Source organism: Callionymus lyra, chromosome 2, assembly GCF_982586985.1.
Source record: "Callionymus lyra chromosome 2, fCalLyr1.hap1.1, whole genome shotgun sequence".
Classification (NCBI taxonomy): Eukaryota; Metazoa; Chordata; class Actinopteri; order Syngnathiformes; family Callionymidae; genus Callionymus; species Callionymus lyra.
In genome coordinates this window covers 8,808,329-8,829,140 of record NC_141819.1, presented here as the reverse complement: position 1 = coordinate 8,829,140, position 20,812 = coordinate 8,808,329, and the positions used below count along the sequence as shown (strand labels likewise).

General features: G+C 36.9%; 1 protein-coding gene across 2 annotated transcripts in view; it reads left to right on the top strand.

Moving 5' to 3' along the window:
* Positions 1–20,812, top strand: part of kifc3 (kinesin family member C3) — a 42,664-nt gene that overhangs the window by 3,414 nt on the left and 18,438 nt on the right. Inside the window, exons 1-2 of one of the 2 annotated variants that reach the window (XM_087783403.1) lie at positions 12,300–12,416; positions 18,835–18,955. In XM_087783403.1, coding sequence (XP_087639529.1) covers positions 18,874–18,955 — 82 coding nt within the window. In that variant the 5' untranslated portion in view covers positions 12,300–12,416; positions 18,835–18,873. Of the gene's footprint in view, positions 1–12,299; positions 12,417–18,834; positions 18,956–20,812 lie in introns of those variants that run through there. The other variant, XM_087783402.1, reaches the window with a different exon arrangement.

The window sequence follows — 20,812 nt, the reverse complement described above, 5'->3', positions numbered from 1 at the left end:
CGTTTGGAAGTTCACGATCTTATAAGAAAACAACTGAGACGAGATGAAAAGTTCTTACAATATGTTGCTTTAACAAAGGAGGTTGAAAGAGACGAGTGACTGGATCACTAGTGTTTGACTAGATCATAAGTTAGTATTACTTCCATGTAGATACTGAGCTAAGTCAGCGCGCCGGCAAGACGCGTCGGCATAGCAACCGAGCCTAGCACAGTTCACAGACAGACGGAGACGTAAATGACAACGAGACATAGAAGTACAAATTGACAACTTTACATTTTAATGTTCGCTGTTTAGCCTTAAAAAAAATTGATGCATTTTTTTTTAATATTGTGACAGAAGCGTAATATATAACGATGTAGGTAAAAGGCCAAATGACAGAGTTGTGAGCGGAAAAAACGGTTCAATCCCCGTCATCTCTAAGAAAGAGTCCAGATTACCCCACAGAGAAAACCCATTTGGTGGATTTAAAACCTGAATTATGCAATTTTTGAAATTACAATTTATACTTCTTGATGCGTAAGACACTCATTTTTATACATTAGAATACATTAGATTGTCCAGCAGTGGTCTAGTGAAAAACTTGTTTTTATGTTTCTTGTGTCCATGACCTCTTCAACTTAAAAATAAAAAAGTCTTAAATTGATACATGCATGTTAATTACATGCATTTCTTCACCTTTTCGTCCCGTGGTCTGTAATTTTTCAATTTCCTGCATGAACGACTGAGCTTGTGTAGAGTTGCCTTCATTGGATTTCTGTGGTTCTGTTTTAACTGTGTCCGGCATGTATGCAGTGAGCGCTCGGATGTGTGTGAAAAGGAAATGTTGTCGCTCTTGTCTCTGGATCTACAGCAACGGCCTCTACATGGTCAAAGCATGTCTTGTTACAAAACACATTCCAAACCAAATGTCTTGGTCCTGTGAGCCGCTGTGACTTCAAACCATTAACCCAGGACTCTGTATTAATGGTTTAGAAATAAGTGTTTAATGTTTCAGCAAATGCATCATCACTGGAGTGAAGAATTTTCAATCGTTGCAGCAGCTTCATCAATGTGTTTCAATACATGGTCAAGGAAATAAATGTGGATTTGATTGAAGCGGCGAAAAGTTAATGTGGGGAAAAGTGATTCACTGCATAATAATCTGATTGGTCGGCTTTGAAGGAGAGAAGCAGAGTTGAGAAGAAAAAGATCCATCTGTGGGGAGACGTTCTAACTAGGCATTCATTTTTGAATGAATGGGAACATTTTTACGAGTATTTTCTTCGAGTGATGTTACTTGTACAATAGAGCGTTTGTTTTCATCGGCCTCCTTTCTTAAAGGGACAGACGGTGGAATACGTTAAATTCAAGAATTTTTTTTCTTGAAACAATGGGTCACTAGATACAGATTTGAGTGTAAAACCTGCTCCTGAGCATGTGTTTTTGTGTGAGTTCAAGAAAACACAAAATAATAACTAAAATAATGTAGTACACAATTGGAAATGCACATTTGAATTCATATTTTGATTTGTTTTGTCCAAAAAATGTGAATGCCTTTGAAAAACATGATTTTTGCTCATTATAAAATGTAACACATTTAGTTCAGTTATTTGACAATTGGAAGGTTTAAAATCCAGATTATGTCCATGGTTGTGAATTATTGATGTATTTTGTAGAATATAGACTCATGATGGGCTAAAGTAACAATATGTACACAATAAAATGTATATTTTTAACTTCACAACTAACTGAAGAAAATAAAATGTATATTAACTTCACAACTAAAAGAAAAAATAAATATATTTTTAACTTCACAACTAAAAGGAATTTTATTTTTAACTTCACAAATGAAAAAAAACGTATATATTTATAACTTCACAACTAACAGAAAAAAATTATATATACCTGTATATATTTTAACTTCACAAGTTACAGAAGAAATGTATATTTTTAATTTAACAAGTAACAGGAAAATGAAATGTGTATTTTTAACTCCACAACTAACTGAAACAAATTATATATAATATTTTACATCCGCAAAAATATAAAATGTATATTTATTTACTCCATGACTAACAGAAGACATTGGAGTGAAGAGTTAAAAATGTATATATATTTTTATCTCCACAACTTGCAGAAGAAAATAAATCATGATCTTTAAAAAAAAAAAAAGGGTGAATTGAAGTCCAAGAAGCTACTTATGTTATTGGAAAAGCATTTATACTTTGATATTGAACCAGAGTCTGGTTCAGGGTTTGGTTCATGGCTGGTTCATAAAGCCTTTTCATCAGTGGTCGTGTCAGAAGTGGAGTCTTGTGGAAAGTGTTTAACTGGTTTGTTCCAAAACTTCTCCAGCATAATGAAATCAAAGCCACGTTACCAATCCTGTGATCTAGAACATTCAGTTTTTTTTTTTAATTCAAGTTAATTATTTGACCATGTTTTGTATACATCAGAAATGTTGATGGAAACCATTTGTCTTTATGCATCAAATAATATCTTCCACTTTGAATTTTGGAACAAAAGACATAAAAGACATCGAGTCTGCTGCTTTTTGACGTCAAGACGAAGATTTTGACTCATGATTTCTTTGAAAAGAAGCCATAAAACCACAAAGGTCATTAATTTATTTACAGTTTTCCTTTTTTCCTTTGTGACTTTTACTCTAGCAAGTTACTAGAACGAAATATAAAAGGTCAAATTACTACTGATTTGTATCCATTTGATAATCGGATACTTTCCGTGAGACACTCTTTATTTCACTTATCTGTTGTGGATTTGTTGGCAAAATACTGCATCAATAATCTGACATGGTTATTTAACTTGTCTCTTTTCCATTTGACAATTGCTGGGAAGTTTGTTTGACTCTTATGTCGGAGACGATGACAAACGGCTGCAGAGTTTGGGTGTGTCTTACGAACCGTGCAGCTGTGTATTCTGTGTGTGTGTGTTGGGTTTATGTAACAGTTTAATCAAAACCAGACGTTGCTTATTACTTGTGACCAGCAGGGGGGAGTGTGGTGTTGGTCAGACAGTGTGTGTGTGTGTGACACTGGATATAAGGATTTTTATTTCTGCTATTTTTTTTTATTTTTTTTTTCTAGTTGGATGTTATACTGACATCTTGATTAAAATGCATTTTATTCTCGTCTTCCAACAATACGTGTCCCTTGTTATGACATGGTATTGTGGTAGGATGATGAAAATGCAGCGTCTATTCTTAGCAAAGGGGCAGAAACGGAAAAACCTAGTGACAAAGAAAGATCCTCGAATCATTTTTTTTCTTTTTTCTCTCCACCATCATTTCTCTAAACTTGGCGTTTATTTATAGAAGTTATAGATCAAACGGGAAGTCTAAAGTGGGCGATTAGTTAAAGTTTTCCAGAACAATTTATAGTTTGAATTTGACATCCCTACTGCTTTGCTTTTTGTTTTTGTTTAAGTGTTTAACGCTTGTGTTGTCTCTGGGTCAGGGTGACCCCAATCTGTGGTATCCCTTGTTTCGTCTCTGGTTCAAGGTGAACGACCTCCACCCCTGCATATGCATTTATGGAAGCCGATGGCGGTTGTTTATCTTGACCCAGAGACGACACAAGGGATACCACAAACACATTTGTTTAACAGCCTATGTCCCAGATATAAAGCAAGGGTTAAGGGATTTTTTGTAATGGTTGTTTTTTATATTCTATTCATATTTTCGTGGTTGTTGAACGTGGCTGACAAAAGACGGACCATCACATGAACCAGTTCCCAATATTGTTGGACAAGGAATATCAAGTTATTTTATTGTCAAATATGCATGTATTGAGACATACAGCATAAATGAAATCGTGGTCCTCTCTGAGCCACGATGCAAAACTTTAACTGTTTAGTCTTTAATTGTGTAAAAGTGTTTAAAGACTTAACCAGACATTAATTAAGACATTCAAGAAAATAAGTAAAAAATTCAATTTCAACAATTCAATGTACTCTTTGCCTGTCACAATACATTAAACGCTATTGTAACCTTCTACTTCTGCTGTAGTCCGCCCCTTTAAAAAAGAAAATGTTTAAACTCATTTTAATGGGACGTGGAAAGTGGGTCATCAACATTCCCGTGGGGATTGCACTTTTCTACTCTTGCTAGTCCTTCACTTCACAATTCAAGTTATCAAAAGCTCCTTAAGCAAAGAGAGGGGGGAGTGAGATTTCTATAATCTTAAATGGTCTGAGCCTCTTATCACTCACTTGACCCCCTACACACACCTACACACACACACAGGTGACCTTCACCTAATGCTGCTTTGACATGGTTAGCAAAAGGCTGATCATTTCAATCTATCAAATTAATTTTCACGACGATCAGGTGAAATAAATCCCATTAGTTACAGTGAACGATGTCAATCGAATGTGTGTCAGAAGTTCACTCGAGGTCATGTTTTTCTCGGTCAGACTTTCATATGTCAATTTTACTTTCAATCAAGCATTTACAACTTGTTTACGATTCTTGAAGATGGCTCTAAACTCAAAGTGCACTAAAGCAACAGTTAAAAAAGAAACTATAAATTCAGATTGTTCTAAATTGTTATGTCTTGACTGCCTTTTCTGTAGGGGAAAGAAACATGAACCTCTTTAGTCCATGTGTTTGGGGGTAAAAAAAAGAAAATCAATTGCATTATGAAGTTTCTTAGTTTTCTATACATCCTTTTGTATAGTCTTTTTTTTTTCTCGATAGAAAACGCATGTTCGTCCGGCAAAAAACCCTCCGACTCATTAGAACCCCTGAAAGGAGTCAGTGGCCTGGAAAGTTCCCCCTTTTTTTCTTTCCCGCTGAGCAAACATTTCAAGGCTGGAACAAGCCTTGAACTCTTTTTCTTCATGTTAATTTAATTTCACCGACTCTTGATTGATCTTGTCAGTTAGACCCAGTTCACAGGATCCCCATCAGTCACCATTAGTACCAACAATAAAAAAAACAACTACTTTGTAGTCGTTAGAAAACAAACGTTGAGAATTTTTGTCGAGACGATGACGGCGTTATGATGGTCGCTAAAGAAGTCTTATGAACACCGATATGCATTATTTTCTGACCCAGGATTATAGGGTTTCTCGGTGACGCAAGAGGGTGAAGATCACCTGTCAGATGATTGGTATCTGGTATCTAATGTTGTTACATCATCGGTTTCATCCTGCAGCAGATGGTGGCAGCAGGGGTGGGTGGGTGGGGGGGTGAGGGAGGGAGACGATGACCTGGCCTGCTGCAGATTTAATCCATCTGAATGTCGGAGGATGACGGAACCACTCGCCATCAGAGGGTCCGGCTCGGCCAATCGGGATGCGAAATGAGCAAAGCGTACGAAACAAACGAGGAGGCGACAGAGGAGGAACATCATGTAACGGGACCAGCAAGCTTTGAGACTTTTATAGTTGCTGCAGCTTATTTGAAGACATTTTGAATTTTTATTTATTTTTTTTCCCATTGAGGACTTGAAGGTTTTTCTCATGGCTCAAGTCCAATTTCTTAAGTTACCTTTGGAAATTGAATCCTGCAGGATCTGGTTTCCGGCGAAGTGACGGCGGCCGACAGGACGAAGTTCAAAAAAACTTTTTTTTATCAGGTTGCGTGGAATAGGCGGCGTTATCTCCCGAAAGGACAAGGTTCATGTCATGAAAGAGAAAGTCACAAGGCTTCGCTGGCACAGTGGACTCACCTGAGCTCCAACGAGGATCCAACGATGAAGTAGTTGTTCTAGATACTTCGCTCTGGCTCCGCTAAACGTCGCCGACGGGGTCATGTACGTCCTGTGCACTCTGGCCGTCTTGACCCTCCACAACCTGTTCAGGAGCCTGAGCGGCAAGACGTCCGAGGAGCAGGTCGATGGAGTGACGCCCGGGAGAAAGTTGGCGACGGAGAGCAAGGGTAGAGGGAAGCCGAGGCGAGGAGATGTCGTTCAGAAGGTACCTGAGGAGAGAGTTGAGGTGAGAAGAGCTGACGGTGGTGATCGTCAGATTAGAGCGAGAGATATCATCGGTACCGACTCCGTTCTGTGAGTGTTCATTTGTCTTGTTAATAAGGCTGTTCATAGCTCGGAAAATCATGTTTCTCTCCGATAATTTCAAGTAGTTTTGCTTGATTTGAACTTGAATTAACTTTTTTTAATCTCTTCAAACTTTTTAAAACAATAAATGTGTAAATTATTTGTATATACAAAATCACAAAACACAAATTAAACAAAAAAATGAATAGAACAAAGAAAATGACAAAACCCTGTAGTTCGAGAAAGAAAAGTACTTTTTTAATTTTCTACCCCTTTTAATTATTCTTTTGTTCATATTTTTACACAGATATCTATTCAAGAAATGCATGTATATTAATATATAAACACTATAACATGATATAGGGTAATATATATAAGCATATACTGTCCTAAAAAATGTTGCAATGATCAATCTGTGAACAATTATAGTAATTATTAACCAGTGTTACAAATAAAACAAAGTAAAATATCGTGGTATATTTGAAAAAGTCGGTTTTGTGCGTCAAGGACATTATGTTATTTATATTTTAGTAAATGATTCTGTGGTTTTAAAATAACTTGGATCCTTTGCTATATGATTATGTTCCACATGCTTAAGCTATTTTAAAACGTAAAAAGACACCTGTTTGTGTGTTGAAAAAACATCCTATTATAATTATAACAATTAGTACAAAAAGTTTACTCCTGAAGCAAAACGAAAGTGTACTTGTTGAGTAAATATTTGTTTGGATTAATCGTACTTCTTTAATGCTCACTTAAGTGACAAAGTTTAGTACAGTCTTGAGTAAGTGTTGTCACTACAGGTACAAGGACAGCCAGACACTTTGTTTATCACTCTCACTGTTTTCTTTTTAGAGCTACAAGGAAACTCATTTTGGGTGGATTTTAATGGCCTTTAAGTGTTGTGTTCATCCCAACCTCTGAGTACCAATATAGCTATAAAAAAATAATTTATGCTAGGTAGGGTTTTACGATTAAAAAAAGGCTGAAAGCTTTTTTTATATCCTTCTTAAACAGCCAGATTGATCACCTTTAACTTAAAAGCTACGTCTCATGCTTCTCTCTGTGTGATGCACAAATAGATCGTCCAAAACAAACTATCGTCTTCCTCCATGCATTATACCTTCTATTTCTACTCCTGTAACGTTTGTAATGTTCAGTCAGCAGACAAACGTTCTGATTTTCAACCACTTTGTGGGTCTGTTTAAAGAATACATTTTTTAAAATTTATTTTTGACTGCTGTTTAAAAAAAAAATACAGTATTTTTTTTGTGTATCATATGTGCCGTTTGCCAGTAGGCCTGTGTATTGTCAAGAATCTTGCGATACATGTGTGACGATACGATATATTGTGATACTGTAGTAACAACAACACATTGTTTCTTTTAAAGAAACTACACTTTTTCTGGCTTTAAGAACAAAGAAATGAACAAATACTTTCTCTGATCAAATGTAAGTAATTAATATGTATTTAAATGTTTAAGTGTTTGTAGGAAAGTGTTTCTCAAAATATGAACAACAAATAAACTTGTATCAACAATGAAGTGCATTAACACAAACAACCTGGAGCAGCATGTAATATCCAGTATCTTCAGTGTTAAATGATTTAACTTTAAACTTTTTTTAGAGTCAAAATTTGTCCAAACAAGAGCTGCTGGACTCTGGTGTTTCCTTTCTTTTTCACTCAACGCTGCCATGTCAACATTTTTTTTGTTAATTTTGCGCGATGGAAATGACTAATGTAGTAGCCAACTAGGGGCTGGAGGTTTAATTGCAGCACAGAAATGAATAAACGCCAAGAATATGAGTGTTAATTGTAAAATAAAACATTGAATAATTGTCTTTTATACACACACTATTGAAATATAAACCATAAAATAATGTTGAATTAAAGGTAAAATGTTATTTCAAAGGTAAAAAAAAATAAAAAATCTTAATCATAGTTGGTAAGTAATGGTCAATTCTAGTGCTATTGAGTATCGATGCAGTAATAAGTATTGCGTTGTATCCATATTGTATAACACCCCTATTTGCCAGTGTGACAATGTATTCACAAAACCTAGTTAAGTGTCTCAGGGTCATTTTTTTTCACCTTTTACAAGGGGTTTAAGAAGTTTCTACTCTTTAGGTTCTATTTTAAGTTTAATTTTTGTGTGTTTGATTAATTTGACAGCTTGTAAGTGCACTACTAAACGGCTTTTCTGCTCGGCTTAAGATTTTAGTGCAGAATTGATGTTTATCATGAATAACCTTTAAGTGCAATACTGTTTGTTTCATAGTGTTTCTGTCCGTCCCTCGCATCATTTCCTGTCACCAGCATTGGAATGTGAATCTGGTCACATGACCTGCCCCTGCACTGCTGCTGAACATCATTTCAAATATGTGCCGACCTCCTGACTTGTTACGCAGAACAGCGGGTTTCTGTCAGCTTAGTTATACAACCCAGTGTTTGTCAACGTTAATCTGTACAAGAGGAGATCCTGAAGGATGTCTTCTCTTGTACAATCAGACATCTGGCTCTTGTTTTTAGAGTAACAATCTGAGTCTTAATAGTTTTTTTGTTTTTTTTAAATGTCTAAATTGTGGAGAAAAAAAAAAAAATCTTGTATATTCTGGTTCATCAGTTTCTATAAAATGTTTCGAATACGGATGTCTTTGACAGTAGCCTAGGTAGTTGAAATGTACCCAATTATTAAAATTCACAACAAAAAGACTTTTTAAATTGTTTAAATGTTAATGCAATAATGTTTAGGGCTTGGTGTCAGACTTTGTTTTTGTTGTTCCATCGACTGAAATGCTTCGGTAGTAAGTCGTGTTGTGTCAAAACATGCTTTGTCTTTTTTCGGCCTTTTTATTTTTGATACCCACGCGTGATCAAAACTTAATAACATGTCAGTTTTTTTTTTAAAGTGCCGTGAACATTAGTCTGATTTTTCATTTGTTAGCAAGTTGGGTTTTTGCATTGTACCAACATTTTAATTGGCAATACCAGTAAAAAAAAATGTAATGCCATGTTTTAAAAAAACAACCCAATCTTCACTTTGAATTAGGGCTGCACCATATTGGAAATAAGTGCGATATTTGATATTAGTGTCTTGAATTGCGATATCAATATTAAAGTGATATTATTTCTTGTAGCCGCGAATACAGTAGTGTAGGTCTGGGGTTTTAGAGAAGAAAAATGATGCGATATTTCACTTTTGTTTATTTGCGCGCTTCTGTGCCGACATGATCGTAGAAAAATATCACTTATAACTCTCAGTTTCGAGGGACTTGTATCGTTTTCCCGCAAAAACTGAGTGACATCAGAGAGGAGCTACCGGCGCGTCGTGATATCAATAATGAATCCACCTCCTTGTACACTGTTGGGAGAAATTGTTAAGTTCCCGATGCCTGGACAGAGTTAAGAACAACCAGAGTCAAAATTTGTTACTCGCGAGGGGAGACACTCGGACCGTAGAGACCACGCTCAAACAATCTCGGTGAATACCAACGATCTGAAACTTCCTCATGCATTTATTTAGTTTCACAGCTATGATCGATGATTAGAGAGAGCACACGCGCTGGCGGGGGTTGATCTTCGGTTGGCAGGAATAAAAAAAGAACCATCTACAGTTTGTTGATTAAACGTCATGGTATGTGGTTTCATCAGTAATGATGCACAAGTTTTATCAGTAATGATGCACAAGTTTTATCAGTAATGATGCACAAGTTTTATCAGTAATGATGCACAAGTTTTATCAGTAATGATGCACAAGTTCTATCAGTCACGAGGCACCAACTTGTGAGGGACAAACATTTTGATCACTTAAATTCTTATAACATACACGCACACATAACACTTTATAAATGATGCTAACAACTTAGCTCGTTAGCATACGGTGAAGACGGACAGGTTTGTTTGGAAGTTCACGATCTTATAAGAAAACAACTGAGACAAGATGAAAAGTTCTTACAATATGTTTCTTTAACAAAGGAGGTTGAAAGAGACGAGTGACTGGATCACTAGTGTTTGACTAGATCATAAGTTAGTATTACTTCCGTGGATATGCTGAGCTAAGTCAGCGCGCCAACAAGACGCGTCGCCATAGCAAGCTGCGCCGCACAGTTCACGGACGGAGACGTAAACGACAACGAGACATAGAAGTACAAATTGACAACTTTACAGAACATGACACTGATTGGTCGAATTGCGTATTTAATAAATACTTGATTTATACAACAAAAAATTATTGCACGTTTTTTTTTATATGCATATCGCACGTATCGATATTTATCAATATTTTTTAGATATGTCGTGTAGCCCTACTTTCAATAAGTTATTTGAAATATTGATCCTCCCTCATAATTCACGATTATAAAACAAAAGTAAAGACCTCACCAATACTTTTTTTTTTTTTTTTTTACAGCTTTAATGAGTAGATGTGACATCAACGAAAGTATTCTATACTTTGACTCCTCTTCATAGTATGGTAGTCAATTCATTTATCCATAAATGGATAATCCCTTGCCAATAGGTGTCGGCCTTTTCTGGTCATCGGTTAAAATTGATGCGCCGTCAATATTTAGCTGCTCCAACATTTTCAGTCATGTGTACTTTTAAAACTATTATTTAGTTTTCATTGTACTACTACAACTGCAGTCTACTGTAACTGCAGTCCAGTCCACGAGTCCAGTGGATGAAGTGTCAACAAATGTGTTGCTTCAGAAGAACGGTCCATTCATCGCCCCCTGACTCAGTTCTGACTGTCACGTGTCCTTTGTTGCTGATGGTGAAAATGGGTCATCCTGACCAGTCCACACATTCCAGTACTAAAAAAAAAAAAGTGTGATGAACGCTGTTTTCTGGCCTCTTTTTTTATCAGGAGCAGTGCTAACCTACTTTTGACAGTTACGACACAGTACTAACTTGACCTTCAATACAAAAATAGCATCGCACTGTTGCAATTTAGAGGTTTGGTGTCCAGTCTATTGCTCTTCCATCCCAAGAACACAGCTTTTCTTTTGCCATGTCTTCTTTTATTCCATAATTTAAATGTAGCCCTAGATGTCATTCTACATGCTGTTAACACAACAGTATAATTTCTGATACTTTTTTATAGAGCAGCCCATAATGCTTAAATGTTCTGGTTTTACAAAGACACTGGTTATTTAAGGGGTATCACAATCGGTGGTACATCACTCGAGGGAGCCAAGGTTACAAGCAGGTATAGCTATTTGTTTGATAGGTTTGGTGGCTCTTTCTGGTTGTTGTTGGACGGTTTGCTCTGCTCACAATGTGAGGCTGTAATGCATGGATAGGGAAAAATGAACTTCTGTTTCTCAACGTTAAATTAAATGGAATTTTAAACAAAACTTTGGAACATTTCACCGCAGACGCACCATTATCTTTACCCAAGTTTAGTTTAACACTTTAGAATTTGGTTAAAAATTCTATGAATATACCAAGTTAATGAAGATGGTATATACAGTAGATAGATAGATAGATATGAATTGTTTTTATTTTGGTGAAATTCTGCAAATATGTGTACTGGAAAGTGCTTTGAATTAACTTTAAATTCATTATATCTCAGATAAAGGGCATTTTCTCTGCTACCAGGTACTAAATTAAAATGGAAATTATTTACAATAACAAGAAAATACTTTTTGAATTTGAATGATACTGTAGGGCTGTGTATTGAACTTGTGCAAAGTGCACATTTAAGAAATGCTTGATTTATATAATAATAAATGATCACATCTTTTCGATATGCATATCGCACGTGCCAATATCGCCATATCAATATTCTTTAGATATATCATGCAGCCTTAGTCCAACTAGCGTTTTTTTTTTTTTTTTTAACCAAAGCAGAGTTTTACTGTGTCATGTCAATTTAGTTCTGTTGGAGAATGATTAAAAATATTGTATTGTTAAGGAAAAATACTATAGTTTAGGAACCGGGACTGTTGTTGATACAGTGTCTTGATTGATACCAGGCCCTATTTATGAGTAAGACATGTGTATTTACTTGTATACATACATTTTTTTTTTTACACTCATGTTTATATTTTCCATCAATCTATCCCATGTATAGTCATCAACAAATCTACTGAACACTTGTTTCCCCTCGTAGTCAACAGTCTCCCTCCACTCATGCTTACACACAAAAGGCTGTTGAATCTTTCACAAGGAGGCGGGGCTTAGACACGCTCCGCCGCAGGCTGAAACATTTATCAGTCGATGGGACAGTGGGGGGGAATGAGGAGGCGGAGCCAGACGAGGTGTGATGCTGGCCGGCTGTTGCTAAGGGAACAGAGGGGAAAGGAAGCAGCGTGTCGTCGGGAGGGTTTCGGTGGCCGATCCTGCTGCTGCGCGTCACTGTGAATCTGCAGCGAGGATGATGCAGGGATGATGTTGGGCTGGAGGCCGTCGAGTCGGAGGTAAGAGCGGAACAAAGATGGAGGCAGTGAGTGTGGTGGGGGGTGGGTGGGTTTGAAACCTGATGCAGAAGCGACGTGAAAACGCATGGCTTTGGATTCCCGTCATATTGTCTCTGCAGATAATCCAAGAGATGCATGAGTGTGTGAGGAGGTGGTTTATATAATGTTGTCAGGAGCATATTTCATGAGATACTGTGTGTGCATCTGGATGAAAAATGGCCATTTCTATCAACGGCTCACCTTCAAGTTACGCCGACACATCCATCTCTGATTAATTTCTCTCTGACGCTGCAGACGTGAAATGACTGACAAAATTTGTTGGTTGATCTAAAAGCTCAAATTTTCTTCAGCATTTATTTGTGGATTTATACCAACCTTCACGATGGTTTTAGTTGGATTTACGATCAGGTTCATTGTTTTAGGCCTTTCTCCCTTTTTTTTACTTGACAGTAATATATTTAAAGTGTATATATTTTTCTGCCGTTCGTCCAGATGTACTTGTTCGCCATTGACTTCTCCTTCCATTGCACAATGGCTTGACGTCTGAGAGGTTAAAGTGGGTTCATTCAAAACGCCATGAAGGACAAAACGCACACCATTGCCTGAATTATAAATTATAGCTATACTGGGATTACTGTAAATAAAAGAAAACCATGTAAAATGCGATTTATTTAACATGCAACTAATGCCAAACTCCAACATTTACAATATGCAAGTCATTCAGGAGAGTTGAAGTCTTCATCTACGAGTGCAGTAACGACGATCATGACCATTTACTTATTACTTTAACTAAAGTCACTTATTACTTTATAAAGTTGCTCTGAAATCTGGGCGAACGAGAGGTTACGAGAGTCCATTATCACGTAATCATGGCTTCACTCCTCCTCCAGCCAGCTGTAATCACAACCTGCTTTGTTTATACAACGAGTCCCTTGGAGTTGGAGACTTCTGCCTCCAATGTTTGACTAATCACAGCAGAGTGGGTGTGGTTATGGTAAACAAGATTTCATCTCCCAAAAAAAAAAGGGTTTTCAGTGGGCGGGGCTTAAGATAATTTTCTAAAGTCAATATTTCAATGGAAAGAGTTTTGTACAAACACACACTAATGATACAATAGAGTCACACATCTATTTAACACACACTTAAATAAACACAGTTGATAGATACAATAATGGATAGATTAATTGTTTAATTCTCGGAGGAGAAATTCTTCTTTCCAGCAGAAATAATGCATTCAAATGTAAAAGAAAAATACAATAAATAAATCAAAAGGTATAAAAAGACATAAAGCAATAAAACCCAAAGATCTTCAAAGGATACAAAAGTTAACACACAATACATCCTTCCTGCCCCCAAGAGTTACAAAGTCTAATAGTCGACCTTTATTTAAAATAAAGAAAACATGTTAATTTAACAATTTTACACAATGATTCTCACAGAATTGCCTAATGCAGAAAATTGTGAATGTTATTTATATTTTGGGACATTTATTTGTTTCATCCTCACCATTTCTGAAGACAACTTTGAATGAATAATTTTGTTTATATTTAATATTAGTAAAATAATGTGATACAATGTGAACCACACTGTATCACATTGGGTGCATTGTACAAATTGTAAATGCATTTTGACCCTGGAGTCATAATATTGTTCATACGCCATTTAGATTTGGGAATAACAAGAATTATCATAAAACATTGAGATGTTGCTCTTCCATCCATTCTTTTATGTGATTTATTTTGGCAAAAACGTCCGTCCCATTCAGCCTCTGCAGCTCGTCACGTACGGTATCTGTCGAGGCTGCAATTCACCCCAACATTTTTTGCCTCATTGTTGTCTTTGTGATGACATGTGAAAGAAAGAAATGTCCAGTCTGCAAATGTGTCACGTTCCATTTGAAATGGCCCAATGTGTTTTCTTTTTTTCTGGTTTTGCTTGACACACTGCGTGGACGAGACAAAAACAAGATCTGCTGGTTCATCTTTTATTTAAAACATCAGCTCTGACCCTGACATCTATACAATTATTATTTAATTTGGTTTTTATTCAACATGTTTGACACGACCGTGCATCCAGATCCTGCTCTTACATCCAATCTAAAAATTCATGGTAGGAGAAGTGATTTGACCTAGTTTTTATTCAACAGTGTACAGTTAATGATGTAAGGAGGTGTAGAGATGGTGTCGTTTATATACTTGTGTCTTATTTTGTAGTTTATTTATACCTTTTGTGTCAATCTTTAATGGTTCAATATATAGAGATATATGTTAATAAAAAATACATTTGTTGAACTGGCTTTTAAATTGATTTTAAAAATGGTGCTGTTGGTTACAAATATACCATTTAGATCTGTTCTAACTACCTGGGATTCATAGTATTGCTAGTAAATCAATGTATATTGTTGGTACTGTTCCAGAATTAAAAGGGTTTAATTTAAAATGGTTTGGTGAGGTCGACACAAAAGAATTTGCTGCCCTCTGAAAATCTAATTAATATTTAATGTACATTCATGTTAAAGTATATAGTGTTTCTAAGTCTCGCAATCGAGATTCACAGTTTCCAGCTGCATGTGGGTTCTTTTTTCCACTTGCTCACTCTACTTCTGTACAATTATGGTTTTAGTGCTTTTCTAATTTTAGCCTCGCTCAGCAGGAAAATAAATCAGCAGTTTCACGTGTTGTCTGGGTTGATGGCAAATCTAGGTGTGTTGATGAAGAGCGCTTCTTTGCAACATTGTCTTTTTTTTAACTTCATGATACAATTGTTGGTATTTAGAATAAGGTGAGCGTGTATTGAGATGTGTGCGGATCAATGGCTCCACCTCTGGTCGGGTGTCAGACTGCAGCTCTGAGGTGTTTCATGGTCTAAATGGAAAAACCTTCCCTTAACTACTCGCATATACACAATACAATAAGGCTGTTTACACATTAAGATGTGTGATGTAATTATAAGAAATTATCACAGGTACTTTTAGAGATTTAACAAAGAGAATCACCACAATATTATTTCAAGCAATTATTTGTTTTAATTCTGGTATATAAAAGAAAAATACAATTTTAATTGTACATCAATTTCTTGCAGCCACTATTAGAACAGGATTAACATGTCTTGCAGGAAAAAAAAGCAATGTATCATACATTTAGATGAACATTCTGAAACTATGCTGCATGAAGTATTAATTGAGGGACTGAATATATTTTTTATATATTATTATATATATTCATTTATATATATATTTTTTTATAGTCTGGCTTGAAGTAAATTCAAACTATAGAAGGGCCCTTCAACTGTTTGTGGCAATGTTAATGGTGTGGAACAGAATGCCGTGGTTTACTTTACAAATAAAAATGACTTGTCTATTTACTTAATTCCAATTATATTCTTAATTTCTAAAACAAACATCTGTACTTTTGTGGGTCGGCAACATTATATATTGTGGTTGTTTTAAGGGACACAACAGCGATGATTAACAGGAGCTTTAATATGATGAGGAAACTGAGATAATCATTTTTTTTATTTTAATGAAATTAATTATATTAACATTTTCTTAAAACGTATTGTATTCATTTTATTTAAAGAAACTTAAGGAAACATTTATATATTTCATATTTTTTTGTAATGACAAAAAAAACGAAATGCACTTATGCCATGACATCTTTACATAAATCTAAAGCCTCTTTATTGTGTTGTGACTCATTAGTTAAACCTTACAAAATTAAGATTGTTCGCCATCAAAAACATTTATAGATCTTTTGTATAGTTTTACTTTGACTGCATTTATGAGGCCCTTACGAGGTCAGAGGTCTGCATGTGGCCCAAGTCTGTTACCATTGCTCACCTATGTGTACAAAAAACCCCCAGAAAACCTTATGTGTTATTAATGATGTCGTTCAACTCTTATGTTGTGTTGAGACTCTCCTGGTTTTGAAGTTGACGAACGAGATCGGGACCCTCTCACGATCCGGTCCGGATCAGGGTAGTTAAGGTTTGAAAGAAGAGGAATGAAAGTCGGGAGAGTGGGGGAGACAAAGAGGAACATCCATTTTTAATAGTCGGGATCAAGTGTACCTGCAACAGAAGGCATGAAGACACAAGAGTGGCCACTGTTGAACGGGCAGGACTAGAAGTAGTACCACACTGTTCTGTGGACCACATTACACTAGTAGTAGACTAGCGTGATAGTTTAGTGTGATCAGATTAAAGCGGAAATGGAATCAAACACGTCTCCGACCAGCTGATCGTATCTCAAGGTGAGCGAAGGTGACTCTGTGGACAAACAAAGAGCTTATGCGTCGACCGTCTTAAGGGACCTGGCGGTTGATGTAAAACATACCTGGCAGCGTGTTAAGGTGTCACCAGTCACAACAGCGGATCCCTTGAGTAAGTGGGGCAGTCTTGGGACGGTTAAGTGGGACATCTGCTACAAAGGATTACCAGATTACCGTAGTCTGTACGTTTGGACCAGGGAGAGCTCTCTGTTCAGCTGCTCTCGGATCAGGTGTTGGATGTGGTCCAGGGGTGGCGCTGCAGGCGGGGCCGGTCGGGGTAGACGCACTCCAACCTTCTTCGCGTCTGCACGCCTTGGGCTTTTCTCTGTAAATGGGACCAGAGTAAAAGTGGGATGCAGTAATGTTGGGATGGGTGGGAACCCTCATCAACAAGGGCTGGCTGGACAGGGAGCATGGTGGCCACAGCTACGAACGCAAAGCCCGCCGTGGTCGTGGTCTGGTGAGCAAAGGGCGGTCTTCTATGGACTAGTCGAGTAGTCTTTTCAGATTGTTTAGGATATAAGGAATCTTTATTGGAACGCTAAATGAGAAACTGCTTGTTAAGTAAAAGCTCATTGCTAACCCAACTGTTGTTAAAACATTTGTTTTAAGTGTTTTGTGACTAAAATATCATCCAGATTAGTTCCCCAAGGACATGGTTTGAGATTGTTCTTCTGTGCCCGCGCCGAAAGAACTGACTCTCAAGATCAGTGTCAAAGTTTCAAAGCCTTTTCTTGACGTGCTACTTCAGCTTTACTTTGTTGGAGATGCTGCCGTCACCTTGAAAGTGTTGAATTTCAACTATCATCTGAATAATGTTTTGACCGTTGTTCCACAGTGTCTTTAGATAGAGATGCTGGTTTTGGGGAAAACTCTAAAAGGGTGGAGTCGATACATTGCTTTGCAACTGAGCGGTTCTGAATCCTAAAGTATTAGTAACGTTGGACCTAAATATCAGAGGATGACCAACGGATAGTCTGAAGATGAACGATCCAACGATCACGTGTCTTTGTCTCTTGAAAGCATTTGTTGTCTCTTTACAAAATGGACCATAAATAACATGTATTAATATTTAACAACTTAACATTGGGTTTAATTACTTGTATTTCCTTATTGTGTGTTGTTCTTTTAACTGTATGCCCCCCCTCCCCCAGGAAGTGAATATAGGCCAGTCAGCTGACTGCATAGAGTTCTAGGAAAAATTGTCTTACTTTGGAACCACTTTGGATAACATTGACCTGGATTAATAAGAACCTACACAGACAAACAACACAACACGTTTGCACAGAGAGGAAAGTAAATGTGAATTGACGAGTCAATCATCTAAAAACTTGGTTACCATTGTGTTTTCGGTCATTTTTGATACAGTTACTGTGGGATATTTCCATTATTCATGCTTATTATTTGGGTTTTGCCCAAAACATCTGAAGTTTTTTTAAGGGCTTAATTAAGGAGACCTTGTTGCTAACATTTTTTCTGAAAGCTAAATTCAAGGAGAGGCAGTTGTTGTGGTGACACAACGGCATGAGACGGAACAACATCAATAAACCGTCAACTTTCTCATTCACAAGCAAGATACTGCAGATGGATTCATTATGCCCAGTAATGATAATAAATAGGGGTCTTAAGTAGTGATGGGTCGAGCAGCACCGATTCATCTATGCATGTATCGAGTATAAAAAGTATTAAAAAAAAGTATAAAAACCGATACAACCGTTTCATCGAATATCTGAAAGCAACTGCTTGGGTGCAAAGACTTTGGAAAACTATTCTTTTTAAATATGAATTTGTAAATAAATTAAGAAACAATATTGACACAGTTCTTGTCTCAAGTACAGTATTCACATTTTTATTTCAATATAATTTTTTTTGCACATGAAGGAAAATTTAAACTATATATATTTTCGTGCGTGTTTGAGTGTCATTGCATGCAACAGCAGTAACAATCCAGCAGGTGTCGGTGTTGTGTAAATTTGGTGGTACGGGAACAATTCACGAGGCCTCATCAACCCAACTCTAGTCTTTGGTGTCTCTTGTGCCATCTCTCCTGTCCTAGGGTTATCTATAGTAACTTTGGAATCTTTTTTTTCATGACCAGTTTTGGTTGGTTTTACACATATTGACTAACTGTCCTCTTTTCGTTTGTCCAGCCGGTCCAGCGGTCCAGCGCGCTGCTCAGCCCGACGGTCATGTTTGGCACGAGAAAGACCTGGGACCTTAACCACGCCCATTGTATGCAAGAGCTCTGGAAGAAAGAAGTGTCATTGGATGGTGAGTAAGAAGGTTGTTGCACTCAAGGCGAGGGGCGGGGATTCATCCAGGCCGAGCGCCAGATTGGCTACATTTTTGTTTTCGTCTGTGCACACACGTGTGTGTGTGTGAGAGTGTGTGTGTGTGTGAGTCAGAGCTGTAAGTAATGAATGGAGTTCTCAGTGGAAACCCGAGCTCCGGAGAACAAACAGGTGAGCGGTAATTGTTGCTTTTAGGTAGATTTTAAAGGAGCTTCACTCCCGAATGTGCTTTTCCTGGACTATCGGATTCCTGTCCCCAGAGTCGAGCAGCTGATCCAGATCAGGTGAACCGACCCTGCGACTTTAGTCTGAAACTACATTTCTTGTTTCCTAGATTCTAAACTGATCGTTGTTTTAAGGGAAGCTTAAGAGTTTTTAATCTTTTGATTGTCAGAAGTCGGACATAGTTGAGCTTCATTTGTGAGAACTTTTTATTAGGACCAGGTGAGCAGCAGCGTAACCATGGTGACATTATTGTGATATTTTGAATGCGTTTATTGTTTGTTGTGCTGTGACATACTTTGCCGGCTTAGATTTGTTTAAGCTAATAAGACTGTTAACAATCAACTCACTCATTTTGGGGACAATATCGGCTTAAATCAATCCCTTCAAGACTTTGTGGTGTTGGATTGTGTGAAACATGGTAAAATAAACGTTTTTTTTGTTGCATTATTACTGTGACTTTATTAACTTCTCAAATTACTACTTTATTTTTTTTTCCACAATAATTCTGATCAGTTTTTTTTAATAAATCAAAGTCCAAAATAAACTGAAAACAATGGCTTGTTTTGATGTATAATGGCAGACACTTTTCAACGTATGTCTGAAAATGAAATGGAAGTATTGTTGGAGGAAGACTAAGAGGAAACACGACTGATTGGTTTCTGTTGGTCCGTCGCTCAATGCAGCGTTTTGGTCTTAAGGTAATAGTTCACCCAAAATTGTAATTCCAAACATTTTTTGTACTCGCCCTCATGTCGACTAAGAGTTGAGATTATTTTCAGAGGAATGTGTTCAAAAAGACACTTAAAAACATCCAAATACCTCCATACTGCTCGTCTATAATGTCCATCTTCCTAGTGTCTAGGCTTCAATACAAGATGGACGTTACAGACGAGCATTATGGAGGTATTTGGATGTTTTTAAGTGTCTTTTCGGACGATGAAGACAAAAACAAGTGCGTTGGAGGCATTTCTATCCTCCAACTCCAAAAAGAAATAGAATACTATGAAAATAATCCCATACCTTTTTTAAGGATTTTTATTTAACTTAAGCAACATGGTGATGCAGGAAGGTACCGTACGAAAGATGGAAAATTCTTCTCGTAAAACTGGGTAGTTGCCAGTTTAATCATCTTTAATGGAACTCTGTACTTGAATACTTATGCTCACCCATTACACAAATGCTGAACTGACAAAGGAGCCAAACGGTGATTTAATGAAGTGGCGAAAACTTTGAACTTGTACGTATTAAATTGTGAAAAAATGGCCTCATTATGGCAGTTCAACGTTCCGTCATCTTCGTTCAGTGGTTGCCAAACAAGTCATCATCCTCCATGTCAACATACCTTGATGATGATTCTCACCAGTCTCTCATCTTTCCTATTCATGTTTTCATTTGGTGCGTCCATCAAACTTGATCTTGTAATCATCTTCTTCCTTTATCCAGTAAAAGAACATATCTTTTGGGTCTTAAAAATAAGCCTTAATACGCTTTTAATTAATGGATGTAAAATATTGGCCTTGCTAGCATTAAAAAAAAAAGTCTTCGATTCTTTTAGACCAATTGGCTCGGAAGTGGTGCGAGCATTGTTTTATTTTTATGGCAGAAACTGTTG